The following is a 20,761-nucleotide window of genomic DNA, read 5'->3' on the forward strand; positions in this document are numbered from 1 at the left end:
GTCCAAACGGGCCTCGGTGAGGTCTGAATCGTTACCCCCTAAAACGTCGATCAGCTCCGATGTTGAAATCTGTGACAGTTTTCTGACCGTGGCTCCACGTTATGTGTACGAAAACTGGGAACGTGTGGTAGAAATGTTCCCTCGTTGCAAAGTTGTTTTTTTGTCCGTCTCCTAAAAGTCCCGCAGACTGTTGTCCTACCTGATCGTGGAGGTGGTGCGGGACACCTCATCGGTTAACAAGGCGATGGACTGTCAAAACGGCTGCCTGCTGGTTCCGCCTGGATACCTGAACCAGCCCTGAATCTGACCCGGTCAGTCCATGTGGGAGCCCTCATGGCCTCTTTAGAGGGGGAGGGGGGGGCGTCTTTAGCTGGGACAATCATGGCACCCCCCTTAACCCCCCCCCTCCCTTTGCTGCCCACCAGACTAATTAACGGGACTCGTGTGGCTGGGCTTTTTGGATGGTGGTGGCAATGGGAGGGAGGTGTCCCGTCGTTAGAGAGCGTCTCAGCCTGAGCCCCGGTACCGTCTCCAGTGTCTCTGTGGCCGGCGGCGGCCTGGCAGTTTGTTCCTGTCTGTCACCAGCCAGGTGCAATAAAACTCGCTGTTATCTGCCCAGTTAAGTGCAGGCCGCAGACGGAGCAGCAGAGACGCCCAGTCCCGCCGGGCTGCGCCGCACACAGGAAGTGGGGCCGGACTCTGTCTGCCCCCCCCCCCCATATACACACACACACACACACACATATGCTGCTGTGGCGGGCAGCACAGGCGCTAATGCAGGGAAGACGGTCCGCCAAATTGTCTCTAATTTCCCTCCAGGACTTCACAAAATCCCACCGGCCCTTGAGAACCAGACTGGGGATTTGTTGGGTGTGAGTTGTTTTGGCTTGCCTTTCTCTACCTGTCTCATTTCCCCACCCAAGGTCGAGGTCTCTGTAACGCTGGTGCTAATAGGGGGATTACAGACAACGGCCGCCGCGGGGGCGCACGCCCCGGTCGGTTCTGATACCAGACGAGAACCACATGGTTGTAAACCTCATGGCAGTAAACATCTCTGTTAGTGTGATGGGGCCCGAAAAGCCACTTGTAGCGCACTTCATAACGGGGCAATAGTGGCTGAAGGGTGCTTTATTTATTTATTTATCTTTTATCTATCTATCTATTTATTTATTTATTTATTTAGCAGACTCTTCACATTACTTAGACCACACCAGTGATACCAAAGGCAGAATATACATATCACCACCTTCTTATAATAATGGCCCAAGTCATATTTTCAAGTTTTTCCAAAAACAGAAGAAACTGAAACAAAATTTGTCAAGTTTATTCTGTTTTTTGAAAAACTTGAAAATGTGACTTGGGCCATTATTATAAGAAGGTGGCGATATTTAAAACATATTGAAGGTAAATGTGCCCACACAGTTTTTTACCCAAATCAATCCTCCGGAGGTCGGTCCGGTCCGGAGGTCGGTCCGGTCCGGAGGTCGGTCCGGTCCGGAGGTTGGTCCGGTCCGGAGGTTGGTCCGTGGTGACCTTTTGCTCCAGGCCTTCACCCCCGACACGGGGACGTCTGCTAAAAACCCAGAAGCTTCAACTGGAATGTGGCTGCCCGTTGACGCCAGCCTGTCATGATATCTACTGACAAACTTGACTGTGAGTGGTCTCCTGTCGCTCACACGCACACACACACACACACACACACACGCACACTCTCTCTCTCTCTGTCTGACTGTCGCTCTCTCTGTCTACACACACACACACACACTGTCTGTCTGACTGTCACTCCGTGTCCATCTTACACACACACACACACACACACTGTCTCTCTCTCTGTCTGTCTGACTGTCACTCCGTGTCCATCTTACACACACACACACACACACTGTCTCTCTCTCTGTCTGTCTGACTGTCGCTCTCTTTCTCTGTCTCACTGTCTTACACACACACACACACACACACACACACACACACACACACACACACACACACACACACTGTCTCTCTCTCTGTCTGACTGTCGCTCTCTGTCTCTCTTGTCTTTTACACACACACACACACACACACACACTGTCTGTCTGACTGTCACTCTCTCTTTCTCTGTCTCACTGTCTTACACACACACTGTCTCTCTCTCTGTCTGACTGTCACTCTCTCTTTCTCTGTCTCACTGTCTTACACACACACACACACACACACACACACACACACACACACACACACACAGTCTCTCTGTCTGTCTGACTCACTCTCTCTGTCTCTCTTGTCTTACACACACACACACACACACACACACACACACACACACACACACACACTGTCTGTCTGACTGTCGCACTCGCTCTGTCTCACTGTCTTACACACACACACACACACACACACACACACACCCTTTCTGTCTGCCTGACTGTCGCACTCGCTCTGTCTCGCTGTCTTACACACACACACTCTTTGTCTCAGTTTCTTTCTGTCAAGTCAGTTTTATTTGTGTATCGCAAGTTACACATTTGCCTCAGGGGGCTTTACAGCAACACAACACATCGGACGAGGAACAACTCCCTAAAACTCCTCGAATAGGGAGGAAAAATATGGAGAACCCTCGGGGGGGTGGGGGGGGGCAACAGAGGAGGATCTCTCTCCCAGGACAGACAGCGTGCCATGATGTTGTGTTTACACACTTTACACAATACAGCATTGAAAGAGGACACACAATTATAATGGAATTATAAGATGTATGAAGAATGTGATGAGGAGGAGGCCAGGCAGTGTCCAGACGCCGCCGGGACAGTCCCGGACCCGAGCCACACCACCACCGTCGCCATGTAAAACAATAGTCACCCATGTTCATGAGAGAAGGATAAAACATTAAAACGGGGTCACAACATTATATGGATTTATAAGATGTATAAAAAGAAAATGTGATGAGGGGGGGTGCCAAGCAGTGTCCAGGTGGTGACCACCATCACCATGGAGACCTGGGAGGAGGACAGACTGCATGCGCACCCAAGGGAGACTCGCATCAGCCCATCTATTACTCTCTGTACTCCCGTGGGCAGAACAGCGGTTGGTACCTTCACTGAAACAGAAACCGACCCGCCGTGCAGGACAGGCTGAGGGGCACTCAGCTCACAGACAACTGGTTGTAGGCTGTCTCTCTCTCTCTCTCTCTCTCTCTCTCTCTCTCTCTCTCTCTCTCTCTCTCTCTCTTTGTCTGTCTATGTGTCTGTCTGTCTGTCTGTCTGTCTATGTGTCTGTCTGTGCCTGTCTCTTTCTGCATGTCTCTCTCTGTGTCTGTCTGTCTGTCTGTCTTTCTGTCTGTGCCTGTCTCTGTCTGTCTGTCTCTCTCTGTGTCTGCCTGTCTGTGCCTGTCTCTGTCTGTCTCTAGCTGTCTTTCTGTCTGTGCCTGTCTCTTTTTGCCCATCTTTCTCTGTGTCTGTCTCTCTATCTGTGTCTTTCTGTCTGTGTGTCTCTGTCTCTCTGTCTTTCTGTCTGTCTCTTTCTCTATGTACCTCTCTCTGTCTCTCTATGCCTGTCTCCCTCTGTCTGTCTCTCACTGTTTGCGTGTCTGTCTGTGTCTATCGCTCTATCTCTCTCTCTGTCTGCCTGTCTGTGCCTCTCTGTCTATCTCTGTGCCTGTCTGTCTGTCTCTCACTGTCTGTCTGTCTCTGTCTCGCTCTTTCTGTCTATGTCTGTCTCTCTGTGCCTGTCTCTCTGTGTGTGTGTGCCTGTCTCTGTCTGTCTGTCTGCCTGCCTGTGCCTGTCTCTTTCTATCTCTGTGTCTGTCTGTCTGTCTCTCTCTGTATGTCTGTGACTGTCTGTCTGTCTGTCTGTCTGTCTGTCTGTCTGTCTGTGTCTCGCTCTTTCTGTCTATGTCTGTCTGTCTGTGCCTGTCTCACTCTCCCTGTCTGTCTCTCTCTCTCTCTGTCTCTCTGCCTGTGCCTGTCTCTGTCTCTCTGTGCCTGTCTCTGTCTGTCTGTCTGCCTGTCTGTGCCTGTCTCTTTCTATCTCTGTGCCTGTCTGCCTGTCTCTCTCTGTCTGTGTGCCTGTCTCTGTCTGTCTGTGTGCCTGTCTCGCCTTCCCTGTCTGTCTCTCTTTCTGTCTGTCTCTCTGTCTGTTTCTCTCTGTGTGTCTGTGTCTGTCTGTGCCCGTCTCTGTCTGTCTGTCTGTCTGTCTGTGCCTGTCTCTTTCTATCTCTGTGCCTGCCTGCCTGTCTCTGTCTGTCTGTCTGTGCCTGTCTCGCCTTCCCTGTCTGTCTCTCTTTCTGTCTGTCTGTCTGTGCCCGTCTCTCTCTGTCTGTCTGTGTGTCTGTCTCTCACTGTCTGCATGTCTGTCTCTCTGTCTGTCGGTCTCTCGTTGTCTGTGTGTCAGTCTCTGTCTGTCTGTCTGTCTGTCTGTCTGTCTGTCTCTCTGTCTGTGTCTGTGCCCGTCTCTCTCTGTCTGTGCCTGTCTCTGTCTGTTGTCTTTCTCTGTCTGTGTGTCTGTCTGTCTGTGTCTCTCATTTTCTGTTTCACTCTATCTCTGCCTGTCTCTCTCTGCCTGCCTCTCTCTGCCTGTCTCTCTCTGTCTGTCTCTCTCAGACCAATCAAGGAGCTTATCCTCCTTATTTGTTCGTTGTTTTCCAGATGTCCGCAGTTGTGTGACTGCACGCGGTGTGAGACAGGCTGCCGTACAGTGACGTCATACCACCGCGTTGCCGACTGCAGACTCCTCCCTTTTGTTTGGACCAGGCTTTCCTTCCAGAACGGGATCAGTGCTGTGATTTCATTCAACAAAAGTGCAAAATTCCACCTTACAAATAAGATGATGAATTATTTTCTGGTTTGGTTTTTTTTTGGAGAGAGGCGAGTTCGATGCTGCTCAAAATGTTAAGATTCAAGAACCTTCAATCATAACCTGAATAAATAATGAGGACTAACTTGGTAATTGACGTCGTGCTGTGTGCATGTAAACAGCGCAGTTAGGAGATCCTGCAGTGTGGTTTGGATGGTCTGCTGACGTGGAGACCTGCTGGAGATGAACTGGAACATCTCTCAGGTGTTTTTCTCCTCCCTGACGTCATAGCGAACACGCGCCACACACCTGGAGCGGCTTTCGTGCTCGACAGACGCTTTGCCGCGTCTCTGTAATATTGAATCACAGAATAACGACTTTTCATTCATTTAGCCCGTCCGGCCATCTTGGCGGGCCAAGGTCCAAATGGAGGGGTTATTTTTAGTGCTCATCTAAATATAGCCCACCCCTCCGCCGTTTGTCGTTGCGTCACAGCAAGTAACGTTACCCCAGTTCTTCTCTTCTTTTTTTTCCCTCCTTCTATCTTTCTCTCCCACTGGCCGAGCTGAGATAAAGGTATCGGGTTCGTCTCCAGCCGGACTATAAAAGGAGGAGCCGCATGGGGGGGTGACCGGACAAACGGCACCCAGAGCTGCCAAGGTAGGAGCTGGGGTCCGCCCTGCAGACCGCGCTGGTTCCTCATCACACACAGGGGGGAGGAGGGGGGAGGGGGGAGCTTGTTCATTCTGGAGACTTCTCCCAGCGAGGCCGCTTCGCTTGCATTTCCAGGCGTCGTGCGAGTGGCGGGAGCGTGTTTGTGGACTTCTTGCGGCTTCGCTTGACTCTTGTGTTTAACCCGTTTTCCTCCCATCCAGGTTCAGAATGACGACTCGGTGCGAGTGCTGCCAGCGCCGGGCGCGCGCCCCCGCGCCCCCTCGTCATCCGGCCCCCGAGTCCCCCCGAGGAGCGCGCAAGAGATTCAGGTCAGCCGAGCCTCCGGACGCACAGGGGGCGCGCCCTCTAGCGGCCGGTCACACACGCCCGCCTCGTTAACGTGCTGGGCGACACGCGGGGACGCCCGCGCCGGGGTTTACCTGGCGTTGACCAAGCGGTGCCCCCTTTTTTATGGTGTGTTGCGTTGTGATTTCACCGTAGGTACGTGGTATGTTAGAGGAGTTGAAATGGCCAATCCACTAACTAGTCCCCTCCCTGGATCAGGGTAGTACACGCAAACAGAACAAAAAAAACAGCAACTTGCTAGAAAGACTGCAGCAAGATGGAGAGGGCTGCTGTAAGCTCTCCTCCTGTGGCCCTTCTGGCCCCTTCCCAGCCTGCTCTCTGTGCTTGTGACGTGGGGTGCCCTGCCACGAGGACTCCCGCTCGACAAGGCACCAGAGGAGCAGCCAAAGCCCAGCCTCCCCCCCCCTTGTGTTTGCCGCCCACGCTGGGACACGGCAGCTATAAAAACCTCCACAGCTCGTGGATGGGCCCAGACAGACAGACACTGATCACACACAAGTGGGGCTTTTCCCCCCCCTCTTTTCGAGAGTCCTCATCTCTGCTGCAGACACGCTGGCCTCCCATCTCAGCAGTTTCCATAGGAACCCTCCATATTCAAAAGGCACTTTCGTCGAAGAGAGGGTAGATCACCACGGGGCAATTATTATTTATTATTATTCTTTTTTTCTACTTCTTGTTGTTTCGCCCCTTAGTTTGGGAGCACCATGTGCCGAAGGGTGTCTGCATGCGGTTAGACTGTTGGAGCAGGAAGTGTGGCGTCAGAGAGGGGATTAGGACTCCCGGTGCTTTAGTTCTGCTTTAGCGTCCTTTCTCCAGCCAACCCTGACCTCTCGGCGATCATGGTGTTTCACAGATCCACCAAAGGGGCGTCTAAAGCGCGGCGGGACCACATCAACAGTGAGATCAGGAGCATGCGCACGCTGCTGCCCATTCCCGAGGAGGATCAGGAACGCCTCTCTTACCTGCACTCCATGGCCGCCATTTGCACCTACATCAGGAAGCTGGTTTTCTTCCAGGGTAAGTCAAACCTCTTAAGTGGTCGGATTTGTTCTTTGATAACTTAGAAGTTCCTCCTCATCTCGACTCGGGCCGCTCCATTCGTCGCCCAGCGAAACGAAGTGAACTTACCAGTACCTCTGGGAGTATATTAAAGATGGTGGATATGAGGAGGTGCAGAGATGTGTGTAGTGTAACTAAGCATGAACTGGTATCCCCCCTTGCCTCTCTCAGGATTCCCGGCGGGGCAGGGGTCTGACTGCCCCGTGCCGTACGAGGCCTTCCTGCATGCCCTGCACGGCTTTATTCTGGTCACCACCACCCGGGGGAGGCTGGTCTATGTGTCGGAGAACGTTGCCGATTACCTGGGCTACTCTCTGGTGAGTGACGGTTTCGGTTTTCAGCTGATAATCTGTTGGTGGCGCTGTTCCAAGTCTTTCGCATTGTCACAAGTTCAGCAGGAAGCGCTCAGGTGTGCATTAGTAGCCGTTCGTTCTGAACCGCGTCCTCTGCCCAGGTGGACGTGCTTCAAGGAGACACCTTCTACGATATGGTGGGCCGCCCTGACGTTGACATGGTGAAGTCCCGCCTGGAGGGGGACAACGGTTCTTCGGCAGGTGGGTATTAGTTTCTTTTTGCCTCGTCAACCCCGATGCACTGATGCAAAATGACAATTCTGAACCTGACATCGGCTACGCTAACGTGCCGAATCCTACCCCCCTTGTTTACCCCCCCCCTTGGTTTACAGAGAGTAGCTTTGTGTGTTGTATGCAAACCTCCAAGGCCTTCAGGCTCCAACATGGCAGATACTGCTCCGTGCTGGTCCAAGGGAGCTTTCAGCCTCTCCTCCAGTCCTCCGCGGCCTGTCCTGTGGAGGAGCGCCTGTTCGTGGCCCTCTGCTCCCCTACAGTGGACCGCCTGTGGAGCGCCGAGCTAGCCCACCTTCCCACGAGCTTCGGCAGTGGCCACCGGCCAGACATGACCTTCACTCGGGTGTCGGACAGGTAGGCAAAAGATGCCACTCACTCAAACAGACGCACTCGTCCGTCTTTGCGTTTGTTTGTGCGGCCGTTTAAATGTTGTCTCACTTCAGACACTGTCCACTGCTTTTCCCTTTCGCAGTGTTTTACATGTTTTAGGCTACTCGGCGGAAGAAATGGTCCACCAGTCTTGGTACGGTCTCCTCCACCCTGAAGATCTCCTTTTGAGCGCAGCCCCCCATAAAAGTTTAAGTAAGTTCACAGTCTGTGAAATAAGAAGCTAAAAATATTGGATGTTATGTGCCGCACTTATTCACCGTAACGGGAAATAAAACCAGTCTGCCAAGTGCTGACCCGGTTCAATAGGGCTGCGATGTTTGTTTTAGTTTATTTAGTTTTGGGTTATCGTTCAGGTCAGTGTTTAGCCACAGGACGCTTATTAGAAAGACACAGCAGAGGTGTTTTGTTTTCACCGCTGACCCATATTATCATTTTAGTAGCTCGGCGGTGTTCACTGCAGGTTAAACATGATCACACCATGGTAACGGAGAATACTGGTCTCTGATTGGCTGGACGGCGTGGGTGGAAACTGTATAATACGCACGTAGTAGCTCGGCTCAAGATTAATCGCCGTTCTAAATTCATACGCCGTAACCATAGCAACACGCCGAATCGGCCGCAAGCCCGGCGGACATTAAAAGTTAGCTTAGCGGCTAACTTTCGCTTCACAACCCGGGCGGCACGGGGACCCGGTGGTTAGCGCTGTTGCCCCACAGCAAGAAGGTCCTGGGTTCGAACCCCGGGCCGTCCCCAGGTCCTTTCTGTGTGGAGTTTGCATGTTGTCCTCGTGTCTGCGTGGGTTTCCTCCCACCATCAGAAAAGACATGCACGTTAGGGTTGATACGCCTGACTGTGCCCCTGAGCAAGGCAGTAGGCAGAAATAACTGGAGTTGGTCCCCGGGCGCTGCACGGCGGCTGCCCACTGCTCCTAGCTGCACAGCTAGGGTGGGTTAAATGCAGAGTAAATTTCATTTGTATGCATGTACAAAATGACTAATAAAGAGTATTCTAGTCTATTCTACTCTAGTCTACTCTATTAATTCTGGGTGTAAAATGTTCAACAAAAAATAAGTGAATGCTTTTATTTTAATTCCTTGGTAAGTGACCGTGGTATCAACGGGTATAAAAGGGATAATCCACAACAATGTCTGTTTAACACACATGAATGTATATGTTTAACACACGTGAATGTATATGTTTAACACACGTGAATGCATATGTTTAACACACATGAATGTATATGTTTACACACATGAATGCATATGTTTAACACACATGAATGTATATGTTTACACACATGAATGCATATGTTTAACACACATGAATGTATATGTTTAACACACATGAATGTATATGTTTAACACACATGAAAGTATATGTTTAACACACATGAATGTATATGTTTAACACACATGAATGTATATGTTTAACACACATGAAAGTATATGTTTAACACACATGAATGTATATGTTTAACACACATGAATGTATATGTTTAACACACATGAATGTATATGTTTACACACATGAATGCATATGTTTAACACACATGAATGTATATGTTTACACACATGAATGTATATGTTTAACACACATGAATGTATATGTTTAACACACATGAATGTATATGTTTAACACACATGAATGTATATGTTTAACACACGAAAGTATATGTTTAACACACATGAATGTATATGTTTAACACACATGAATGTATATGTTTAACACACATGAATGTATATGGGAACAAACGTCTCACACGCATGGCGTGTTTCTTCTCCGTGCGGTCCAGTCCAGGCGGACGGGGGCTCCCAGGTAGAGATGGTGTCGAGACTCCAGTGTAAGGACTCGTCGTGGGCCTGGGTCTACATGCGAGCTACCAAGGACTCTGACTGCCAGGGGATCAGCAGCATTAACTGCGTCCTTACGTAAGTCAAAACCATCTGCTTCCAGCCCTCCGCCTTTCTCGGCCGACTGGCGCGAGTTCGAGTTCTCGTTGAGGCGGGCTGTAGTTTCATGAATGCAGCGTTTGTGTGGTTGAAAACTGTGCAGCTAACGTTTACTGTGGCCTGCTGTCACAATTCTGCAGCGAGACCGAGGCCAGGTTTCTCATGGAGAAAATCAAAAGCAACGCCTTCCCACCGGCACCCCAGGCACATCCCTGCCACTCCTCATCCCCGCAGATGCCCCAGATTCAGGGCCTCCACTTCTCCGGATGTTTTAAAAGGCAAAGGCGGCCCGGCAGCCAAAGTGAGGAGCCCTGCGCTAAGACGAGGAGGGAGTCGGATCGAGACGTATACGACGTGGCGTGTGCCTCCTGCCGAGTCGATGGCTCACCTGTAACGATGGGAGACAGCCCCGCTCCCTTCACCCCTCCCTACAGCCCCGCCTCCTCCGGCTCCCCCCCGCAGATGGAGGAGGGCGGCGCTGACTGCCTGATGGATTTGCCCGGCTACACAGATGGACGGCTGCTGTCCTCCCCAGAGGGCTCTCCCTCCTATTACCCTTACGCTGAGGTCGGACCTGTCAGTCACCTATCACCGTCCCTGCCCCTCCGGGCGGCCAGCGAAGAGGGCTTTGACCTCGGAGCCATCGGCGCGGTCAGCGCCCCCTCTCCAGATCTGCCCTCCTTCTCTCCGACCTGTGATTTCCAAGCCCGAGTGGTTCCCGACCGCCTGTCTGCATCGGATGTGTGCGAGAGCCCAGCCGACGGCGCCCCGGGCCCGGAGAGTTTCGGCCATCTTGAGCCGTTACAAGCCGGCAGCCTCTTCGAAGCGCATCAGGTCGCCCGCGGCATGTTCTCACCGCGACCCGGCCTCCTTACCCCTCACCCCTCACCCACGTCACAGGACTCGTTCCAATACGACGACAGGGAGCAGGTTGAGATCAGCATTTTGGCTCAGCAGATCTCCTCCTTGGCCAGCAGCTTCGACAGGTACCGTGCCCGGGACCCCGTCCAAAACGGGGCCCGCACGTCCCCGGAGAGCCTGCCCTTCCTGTGCCGCTGGCCCCAGCGGCCTCCTCTCGCCGCCAAGCCCGAGCTGGATGCAGACGACGGGATGTTCGACAGCCTCCTGAGGGACGTCAACACAGTTACGGGGAAATGCAGCGTGTTTGGCCCCGGCGTCATACCGGACGGCTACCAGCAGGGCGCGCCGGTCTACGGGAGGACCCCCCACCACCGGCCGGGCCAGGAGCTCTCGGGCCCGTCTCTGTCCGACCTGCTGTGTCCGGACGACAGTGCCGCGGAGCCGGTTTCTTGGCGCCCGGGAAGCCACGAGCGAGACGCCGGGTTGCATCAACTCGGCCACCATTTGCATATCAGCCTCCAGCAAGGTAATTCCCACCGCCCGCCGCAGACACCCAGCGAAGCGTTTCCTGCTGACGCCGTCTTTGATATGTTTAGGGTAACTCGACACCGGAGTTGCGTGCCGTGATGCTAATTTGACTCTGCTCCTTCTTTCAGATGGCCTTGCTGAAGAAACCGTGTACTGAACCAAGTCTGTGACTTGCTATCCTGCAACTGGTATGGCATATTGCCGCGGCGGCACGTCTCCGCCGGAATCAAAGAAGAGCTCGAACAAAGGCGTTTAAAAGGCGTCTTTGCTTAAAGGGATGGAGACGGCGTTCCCGAATGACTTATCTTTGAATGTAAAAAAAGGAAAAGAAAAGAAAAGAAAGAATCTAAAGTAGATTCTGAACTATCCCCACAGGACCAAATATGAAGTCCTCAGTAGGGTCTCCATGTCCCTTCACTGCTTTAATCCGTCTCTTTTTGTGTTTTATATCGTCGGTCGTCCCGTTTCGAGAGTGCTTACCGACAGAAACGTCCTGTTCTCCCGCCAACGCCAATGAACTCCGGTTTATTACAAAGCACTTTAACGCGTCCCTTTCCCCTGAGGAGGCTACCGGCGCAAACACAACAGCTGATCCGGGGCGACACCGCCTGTGGAGGATTTCCGGTGACTCGACGCACCTCTACTATGTGAATGCTGTGGACCACTAATAATTAGGGGGGTAATTGACCACTATCGCTTTAAGCTGCCTTAAAAGACTCCGGGATGGACGGGGGAGTACCGGTTTGGAAATGCTTTTCAAATGTGCCTTTCATATGCTCATACTATGAAGAAGAAAGAAAAAGGGGTGGGGGGGGGTGTGGGTGGGTGGGGGGTGGTGGTGGTACAAAACCTCCTTGAATGAAACGTGGGTGGTAACGCGGGTCAGTATCTACCTCAGTGGCTCCTCTTAAGTTCCTGCCAAGTCTGAGTGGTCTTAATGAAACTCCTCTATTCAGTTGCTAGGCAGAACATCCTCGCCGAACAGTGCTGGATAGTGTTTGGCCCGCCGCCGTGTAGCGGGGCTCACCGGCGGCGGTCTACATGTTGGGTTTGTACTGGAATGTGTTCATTGTTCCGTGTCTTCGAAACCTCCAGAATTTCCACATGCAAATAATAAAAAAATTAAAAAAAAAAAAAAAAAAAACGGGCTGCGTCTCAATCCGTTACCTTCCCTCTTTTCTTCTGCCGTCGAGCAATTTCAGCACCGGACAGCTCCCCCCCCCCCCCCGCCGGCGTCTGTGTTTTGTACAATACTGCCCCCCATCTGATTCTTGCGGTAAATGCAGGGATTGGAGTGAGTCCCGTGCGTTGGTACCTTTAAACAAAATAACATTTAATTTGGTGTCCACTGGGGTCAAATCAGAGGTCAGGCCTGTAAGGACCCGAGCAGTTCATGTTGTCCTGCTCGTGTGTGGCACGTAGCCTTGCTTTTCTTTATATGCACAATACCATAAGAACACCGGTCCAGTAGGATGGGTGGTACATCTGAAAAGCCCGCCGACTGGCTCCCTTCAGGCGTCGCAGCAGAGCTGCCCGTGGAGCGGGCCAGGGCCCGTCTGGATGAACGGCCTGAACTCCGTCTCATCGGGCTCCTCGGCGCTCCATTGATTTTCCCATTTCACAGTCGAGGCCAGCGAAAGCGTATTAACTGTACGGAGGCGGGGATCAATTACCTGTTTAGACAAATGTGCAGCTTCAATGGGTGAAGGAATTCAATGAGTTAAGACAAAGAGCTGCATTGATCGGGCGTCAAGGTGACGAAGGGGCCGCGCCGGTTAAACAGAAATGATGCTGTGGAGATGCTCACGGGGAGCGCGACAAGTCATCGTGGTGCAGCCACCCCCACCACCCCCACCCACTCACACATCCACTAGATGGAGCAAAGCTCTAATGGCTTCCCATCCCATCAATCCCATCAAACCATTAAAAAAATGTCATGTTGGCCCCCATTGATGTTGACTGGGCATTTTCTTTGCACTCTATATACACAAGAATGACAAAGCATGTAAGACTGTATATGTGTGTGTGTGTGTGTGTGTGTGTGTGTGTGTGTGTGTGTGTGTGTGTGTGTGCGTGCCAAATGTTCTGACTGCGGAGGATATCGTCGAATCTACTCATGGGCAAACCAACCAGATGCTAAATCTCATCCACAGAGACCTAATTAGAAGAGATCTGTGTTGGAAAAGACAACGGCAAATAAAGTGTGTGTAACAAGTTCCCATGATAAGTTGTGGGATGCAGCTGCTTTGCATTTCATCCCATCACCTGGAACGGCGCTGATTTCCCCTGGGTGGCGTCACACCAAGTCTGCGACGGCGGCACATTCGTCCTGATCCGGGAGGCAACAAGAACTCACCTTTCCACTTCTTTGGCCAAAACCAGGCTTTGCTGCTCCATAGTGCACCCGTTTCCCTACCATTCATTTTAAGACGACCTCCATGGCTAGTTAGGTCCCCGGGTACCACCAGTACTGCTGGCAGGTGGTTCATTACAGTCACCTGGTCCAGTTAGTCCAGCCTCCAGTGAGCGAGGTTTTTACTTGGAACAAGTTAGGCCCTCGGGTACCGCCAATACATTCACCAAAAAGAATGCAACAAACGACCTGGTAGAAAAGGTTGCCGGCAGAGCTGGTGGTGCACGAGGACCCGACTGAGAATCACTGGTTTGTTTTGTTCCACACTGAAGAGCGATCAGGACAATGTGGCAGAGAGGGACGGGATGACAGGCAACAGAGGTCAAGGTTTAGAGTTGAAATCCATGCAAGGGGGCAACACAGTGGCACAGTGGTTAGCATGGTTGCCTCATAGCAAGACGGTCCTGGGTTCGAGCCCTGGGTTGTCCAACCTTGGGGGTCATCCCGGGTCGTCCTCTGTGTGGAGTTTGCTTGTTCTCCCCGTGTCTGCGTGGGTTTCTTCCGGGTGCTCCGGTTTCCTCCCACAGTCCGAAGACATGCAGGTCAGGAGAATCGGCTGTACTAAATTGTCCCTATGTGTGTGTGTGTGGGCCCTGTGATGGACTGGCAGCTCGTCCAGGGTGTCTCCCCACCTGCCGCCCAATGACTGCTGGGATAGGCTCCAGCCTCCCGCGATCCCAAATGGGATAAGCGGCTTGGATAATGGACGGATGGATTCATGCAAGGCGATTTGGTTTAGGTTGCATTTGTATGATGTGAAAAAGGAGGGGGTGCGAGACCACCGTAGTAGAACTATGAAGGTCAAGTCGTTGGCAAGACCGACACACACAATCATAAGAGCACACGTGCAGAGAGATATGCAGGCATGCATATAGTATGTCAGCGCAGATGGAGAGAGAGAGGTTCGGGAAGATATATATCTTTGAAGCTGGGGTAAATGCATCACTTAATTATGCAGATAGCCTCTCTGTTCTCCATATATTGAATTAAGTTGGTGTGAAATTCAATGAACAAAGTCCACTCCTCACAGGAGTAGTGAATTGGGGCTCTAGCAATAAAAGGTATAATGAGGAGCGTTTGGATGGTCCCACGACACACGTCTGCAGGGAAGACTGTGTGACGGGTGGTTGTGTGGCACGGCAAACCTGTCAGAACCATATCGGATGTCAGCTGCTCTACTTTCGTCATGTCTGAGGCACTTTCTCAAGTGGATCACTGGAGGGTGGATGTGGTGCGAAGCCAGCGTCGGTGCAGTGAAACAGAGCAGTTGATGCATGTGTAACGCAGCACAGAGCAGTGCACGCTACCCACATGCAGCCAGGCCCAGTTTTCAAAGGCCGCCTCGCAAGTGTCAATCCCTGAAACGATGAGGAGAACGTCTCCGAGTTGAATTTAACAACACTAATTTAAGAAAACAGGGCCTCAGGTGGTACCGCAGTATCTTCATTTATATTCGGGGTGTATGCTTTTCACCGCCGGTGCAGCAAAGCGTACGGGTTCTGTTGAAAGCCTATTTAGGCTCATATTTTCAGATGGATGAACGCATGTAAGCCACTCAGTCGTTTCTTTTCTCCGGGATTCGTTGACTTTAAAAAAAGATAGATCCCTCCCTGTCAAGATTTTGCCAAAGGGCAGTGAGAGGAGTCATATCAGGAAGGAAACTGACAGAACAAAACAACTTGTTATTCTCATCATACCAGAAGCAAAAAACTGTTCAGTGCGTCTAATTTTGTCAATGTATCAAAGTAGCAAGCAAGCGATTTAGGAGGGCTCACATTTCATTGTCTGGGTAGAACAGAACACAGCGCCGTGTCCCACTTTTGTGAGGAGGAATAATTCTGCACCCATGTACAGTCAGCGCACACTCATATTGTAATTGGGTTAAACAAAAAGACTCAAAATAGACTGCAGCCGGCTCCTTTAGGACCTTCCTTTTCCTCCTGTTGCTATGCAGGAACCACCACGGCCTGGCTCCGGTGTTGGATTAGAGTTGTTGTGTTATCCATATGCGCAAGCGAAAAGGCCAGCCAACATGGGAGAAGAATGCAAATGACCGCTTTACAAGCGCGCTCACTTATTGCGTATGTATTGTTTGTTTTCCTTAAACTCCCCACAATCCTCGAAGGGACAGATATCCCTGCCTAGCAAGCTACCTGTCCACAGATGAGGCAGAATCTTCCCATGGGGGCTGGAATTGACAAATGTTTCTTGTTGAAAACATTTGTATCGAGAAACTTCTTTTCTTTTTCTTTTTTTTTACATGCACTGCCTGTCCGCAAGGAATTTCTGAATACATGCAGGGATGTATTATTATGCCTTAAAGAATATTCAACCAGATTTTAATGGCTTAAGTTCTTTTCTTTTTGTTAATGCAAGGCCGCAGAATTTACCACTGAATCGCTCATATTCCGCTGTTTCTTTACCCTCCAAGGGCCCATATCCACTAGTATTTAGAGACTCAAAGCCCCAAAGTTCCAATACACAGCAGTCTTATGTTTCTCTGCAGTAAACAGTTTGAATTTTCTATGCCTGTCATTGTAAATGCAGGAGTGAGGGTGTTTACCGAGAATGGATGAAGATAGCCGGGCTTTAGAGTTGGATTGATACTGTAGCCGGGGAACCAGATATGTGATTTGAGTCCAGACCTTGGAGCAATTATTATGAACATCTCTGCTGTGTATTTATTTATCTTCAGGAACACGTGGCGTCCTACTGATGGTATCCATGCGTCATTCTGATCCACTGACCATTATAGGACGGTATCTACATCACTGTCTGCCAGGCGTCGGATACCGACTTGCGGCACCACACCTTTAGCAATGCTGAGCAAAGTGTTCCCGCTGAAAACTTCATTCAGCATGAGCCTCAAATATTTACAGATGTAATCCATATCTTTGAATTGCCACCGTTGTTAAAAAATGCCATATGTGACACTTTTTCCCAATGGCATTTTCATAGTGTAGCGAATTCGGGGGACAACGCAATCACAGGAACTGCCGCGGCCGGGACGCGAACCCATATCGCCCGCACCGCAGGAGGCATCGCTAACCGCTAGACTAATGGGTCAGACCCGCGATCCAGCGGCCAGCGTGTCTTCTTATCCATGCACGTTACAATAGCAACAGCCACTCAAACGTGTTAGCGTGTTCTCCTATTTGCTATTTTTCATTTAAGTATTCAAATATTCTTGCATATGCAAGAGTTAGCGACAGGCGCAAAAAGTCAAAGCTAAATGTTGTCCACCGTTTGATTTAAATGGTTGATAGGACTTGGTAGGTTGCTCAATATTACCGTGTCAGATGACATTGTTGACCAGTCCCCTTCCGCCCAAACACTCACGCAACCGCTGGCGCCGGCGTTAGGGTACGGTCACGCATGCGTGAAATTGACGTCTTCCGCTCCCCTCCGGAAGGGGCGAATAAAACATTCGCTTCCGGTGGCGAAGGAGATTCGCGTCTTCGTGGCGCGCGGCGTTCAACATTGGTGAACTTTGACCGGCGAATCCGAAGCCTCGACCAATGGTAAAGAAGTGTGTGTGTGGTTGACTCCACTTGGCTGTAACTGGTTGTAGTTTTGATGCCCCTTTCCCACGACATGGTACCGGCTCAACTCGACTCGACCCGGCTCGCCCTGTTTTCCCTTACTGGAAGGTACCGGCCTTTTGGTAACTGCTATCACTTTTGTGGGACCACCTTTGTCGAGGTGCCAAAAAAAAAAAACGGGAGCGGGTACCAAAATCAATGCAGACCTCTGATTGGTCAAAGAAACGCGCCATTGCGTCTACGTCATCAATGCGCGCATGGAATATCACCCGGCACTTTTAAATACCGAAGCGGGGTTATCTTAAAAGTACATTTTGAAATTGAAAACCAGGCGTCGCTGCGACGACCAGGACCAGCCAAACTGAGGGGGGTACTGTTACGGTGATGGAAAACCACACAGAAGCGAGCCGAGCCGGTACCATGTAGCGGAAAAGTGGCATTCGTGCGCTAGGAGGGAGGAGACTTTGGGCCTTGCTGTGTCTAACCAGTCGGTTATTGTACGACGTTGCCCATGAAAACTACAAACTGCCCCACAAGAGAGCTGCCGCCTGGCTGCCAATGAGTCGGGAGACCGGCATGAATGTAAGTAAATGGAAAATGTGTTCATAACGTCAGTTTGTATTTAACTTTATTTGTTAGTGTAGCCGGTTATTTTGTTGCCCGGTGCGGGATTCGATACGAAGTGTACTGCACCACAAGGAGACATCACTAACCGCTCGGCTAAAGGGTCAGACTCGTTAGCTAGGGGCTAACGTGTCTTATTAGTAGTTTACATTAGCTAGCTTAACTTACTTGTAGACCAATGTTCCTCGTATTTGTCCGTGAAACTGTGATCCCATGTACAAGTGAGACAGTTAAGTGAAAACATTTATTCATCTTTCTCTGGACTTCAGTGTACCGTCGCAAAACCAATAACCGCTAACTATAACTATACTCCAACGGACTACAAACCAGTGCGACGTCTTGAGTTGATGCAGTTAGAGGACAGCAGGGGGCGCTAGAGGGCCAGATAGGATGCAAGTGACTGTAAGAGGGGAGAAGGATTGTGACGCGGGTTGTTCAAGTGAAGAAGCGTATGCTAACAGACGTATGTCTTCGAGTGGTCGCTTAGCAACACAACAACCAGCAAACTGATTTCCGTGTGCGTCACATCCTGCACTGCCCCACATCGACAACATAGTTTTGTATCAAAATCTGTGACCGTCAAAAATTGTGACATGCGCGTGAACGCCGTCCGATCGTCGAGGGCCGCGTTCGTTTGAGGGGAGCTGAGATTTGCAGGTGTGAAAACGAACCGTTGTGACCACCAGGTGGCGCCAAAGCCGCCAAAACGGGGGGACGTGAAGGATGAGCGCTTTAAATGGCCCTGTTACATTGTTGCTTCTCATTTGTGTGCGCTTTTGTCCTCAGTTGCTATTGGCAAACCAGCTTAATTGCGCTTGATTAATCAATTCAACCGGACCTAATCAACCCGTGTAATTGCACTTGATTAATCAATTCAACCGGACTTAATCAGCCTGGCGGTGGGCGGGTGGTGGAGGTGGGGGTAATCTTTGAAATTCATCATCATGTCATAATTTTACCCATTCAATGCTTTAGTTTGGAAATCATTGATAATGTGGGTGATCCAGCTTCTTTAAAAAGGCACACTTCATCTCACCATGCCACAGCCCCTCCGTTGCAAAGATAATATCCAGCTTTTCTCAACCATTCAAAGGAAATTTAAGGCAGCTGCATAATTCTTTAACCCTTTTGTGCAAACAACACAAAAGATTCTTTATTCCCCGGTTCTTCACACTTTGGTCAATTTATGCTCTGCAAATTCCGACTGTGTTAATGTACGTCTACCAAGTCCCAGAGAGAAAAAGACGTTTTCGTTTTAGTAATGAGCTATTTTGCAAGCTTTCTGAATAATGTGTGTGTGTGTGTGTGAATACAACAGGCTTTTTTTTTGTCATTGACACATGTGATGTCGACAGTCATATTTCTGAATGTTGTCAAGCTGTGAAATCAGAGAGAACCGTGCTCTGCGAAGAAACAGCCTCTTGTCTGGTGTCTGTTTGATGTCCTGTATTCCACGAGGCAAACTTTGGTTAACGCCGGGGACGAGACAAAACTCTTGTGGTTTCACAGCTCCATAAACTACAGGCTGCACAGTGGAAAGTCGTGTGTGTGTGTGTGTGTGTGTGTGTGGGGGGGGGTGTGTGGGTGTGTGGGTGTGTGATGAAAGGATGAAGGATGAAAACGGAGAGAACAACACAGAGCATATGAGAAGAAAGAAAAGGTCCCTGTACACATCTTCAGTGAAACCTTTTTTGTTTCCTCTTGCTTAACCTTAGGTAAAATTAATTGGGGGACTTGTGAGATTCTACTGTCCCAAGGTTACTGAGGACCATGGCTAATGCGTAGGCTGATGGGCACTTAGTGCCTCAAATGCATACGGTGCCCCAGAAGCAGGCTAACATGGGGACTTAGGTCTGATTCATAAAAGGGATCGTCCTTATAATGAATATTGCGGTATTCACACAAAATATTTAGAATATCACCATGGAAACAGAACTTCTGGGAGTCACAAAAAAGCGATGATGGATTGACTAAGGCGAGCCACGGTTAACCTGGGCAATATGAGATAGCGTATTTGAGTCCCTAATAAAGAGATATGAGCTTATCTTGGCTAGCGTAAACAGGATATGGCATTTGCATGTCAAATGATAAACAGAGGGCCCGAGTATCCCGCGTAGTGCGGGCACAGATATAGTATGAACGCGTACAGTTTCTCAATCTTGTGTCAACCCCTCTGTTTGTTTTCCTGCGCAAAGTGAGGTGAAGGGACCGGAAGATTAGCTCTTCAAAAAACGATTAAGGATAAAATGAAAAACACCCTTGAATGTTCTCGCTGCACCAGCAGGGTCACACACTTGACTTTGTACGAGAGTTGCATGGTGCCGAGTTGTCTCTAATGCGCTGGAATATCCGTGAAGATCACACGTTTCCTTTTCTCCGATTTGCTTTTTCATTTTATTGGCGTCTTTACGATACTTCTTTTCGGATGATGACTGCCAGTCACCATTTCACCTCTGGCAATTATTTGGCATTAGCCACTTATCAGTGTATTCATTTTACATTTAGGTGAATGTGCAGACCGTGGTGCCACTGGCTGTACAAGAAGGCCCGTCAGATTGTCTACACAGCTCAGCTAGAGATCACAGAGATCACTCTGGTGGACTAGTCAGTGGCAGCAAGGAGACTTTCTTATACACACACACACACACACACACACACACACACACACACACACACACACACACACACACACACACACACACACACACACACACAGAGTCCAAGACATGAACGTGAACAAAAACCCACGGTCATTTCATGTAGCTAATCAGATGTGAATACCGTCATTCAGGAGAAGGGGGATTTAAAGTAGAATTGATTGAATAGACCCTATTCGGTGTATTATGATCAGTTGGTCCCCTTCTTTTGAGTGAATCTGTGTGAGCACGGCGCTTCACACATTCAGAACGGGGTCACTGCGTATTTTCTCCATAAAGCGAACACATAAAAAGAATCCTGTCTTCTGAGTTGGATGGGTTCAGGTCTCTAATGAGAGTTTCCATGATAAACACTGAAGCTCTG

At 50.2% G+C, this 20,761-nt stretch overlaps 1 protein-coding gene across 1 annotated transcript; it reads left to right on the forward strand.

Annotated features, from left to right (window-relative positions):
* Window positions 1–5,588: 5,588 nt before the first annotated feature.
* npas4l (neuronal PAS domain protein 4 like) lies at window positions 5,589–11,954 on the forward strand. The gene is made up of 9 exons (XM_056292272.1): window positions 5,589–5,750; window positions 6,641–6,804; window positions 7,018–7,163; window positions 7,301–7,400; window positions 7,532–7,787; window positions 7,906–8,015; window positions 9,616–9,751; window positions 9,913–11,159; window positions 11,290–11,954. Exons 1-9 carry the CDS (start codon window positions 5,650–5,652, stop codon window positions 11,316–11,318), a joined length of 2,289 nt encoding a protein of 762 aa, XP_056148247.1. The 5' UTR covers window positions 5,589–5,649; the 3' UTR covers window positions 11,319–11,954.
* The last annotated feature ends 8,807 nt before the right edge of the window (window positions 11,955–20,761 follow it).

The sequence above is a fragment of the Lampris incognitus genome, chromosome 13 (assembly GCF_029633865.1).
Source record: "Lampris incognitus isolate fLamInc1 chromosome 13, fLamInc1.hap2, whole genome shotgun sequence".
Taxonomy (NCBI): Eukaryota; Metazoa; Chordata; class Actinopteri; order Lampriformes; family Lampridae; genus Lampris; species Lampris incognitus.

Excerpts from the sequence above, each read along its gene's own strand:
- npas4l (XM_056292272.1), top strand. The coding sequence starts at position 5,650 with ATGACGACTCGGTGCGAGTGCTGCCAGCGCCGGGCGCGCGCCCCCGCG. Across the intron at positions 7,788-7,905 it reads TTCACTCGGGTGTCGGACAG|TGTTTTACATGTTTTAGGCT; the intron begins GTAGGCAAAAGA and ends TCCCTTTCGCAG. Across the intron at positions 8,016-9,615 it reads AGCCCCCCATAAAAGTTTAA|TCCAGGCGGACGGGGGCTCC; the intron begins GTAAGTTCACAG and ends CGTGCGGTCCAG.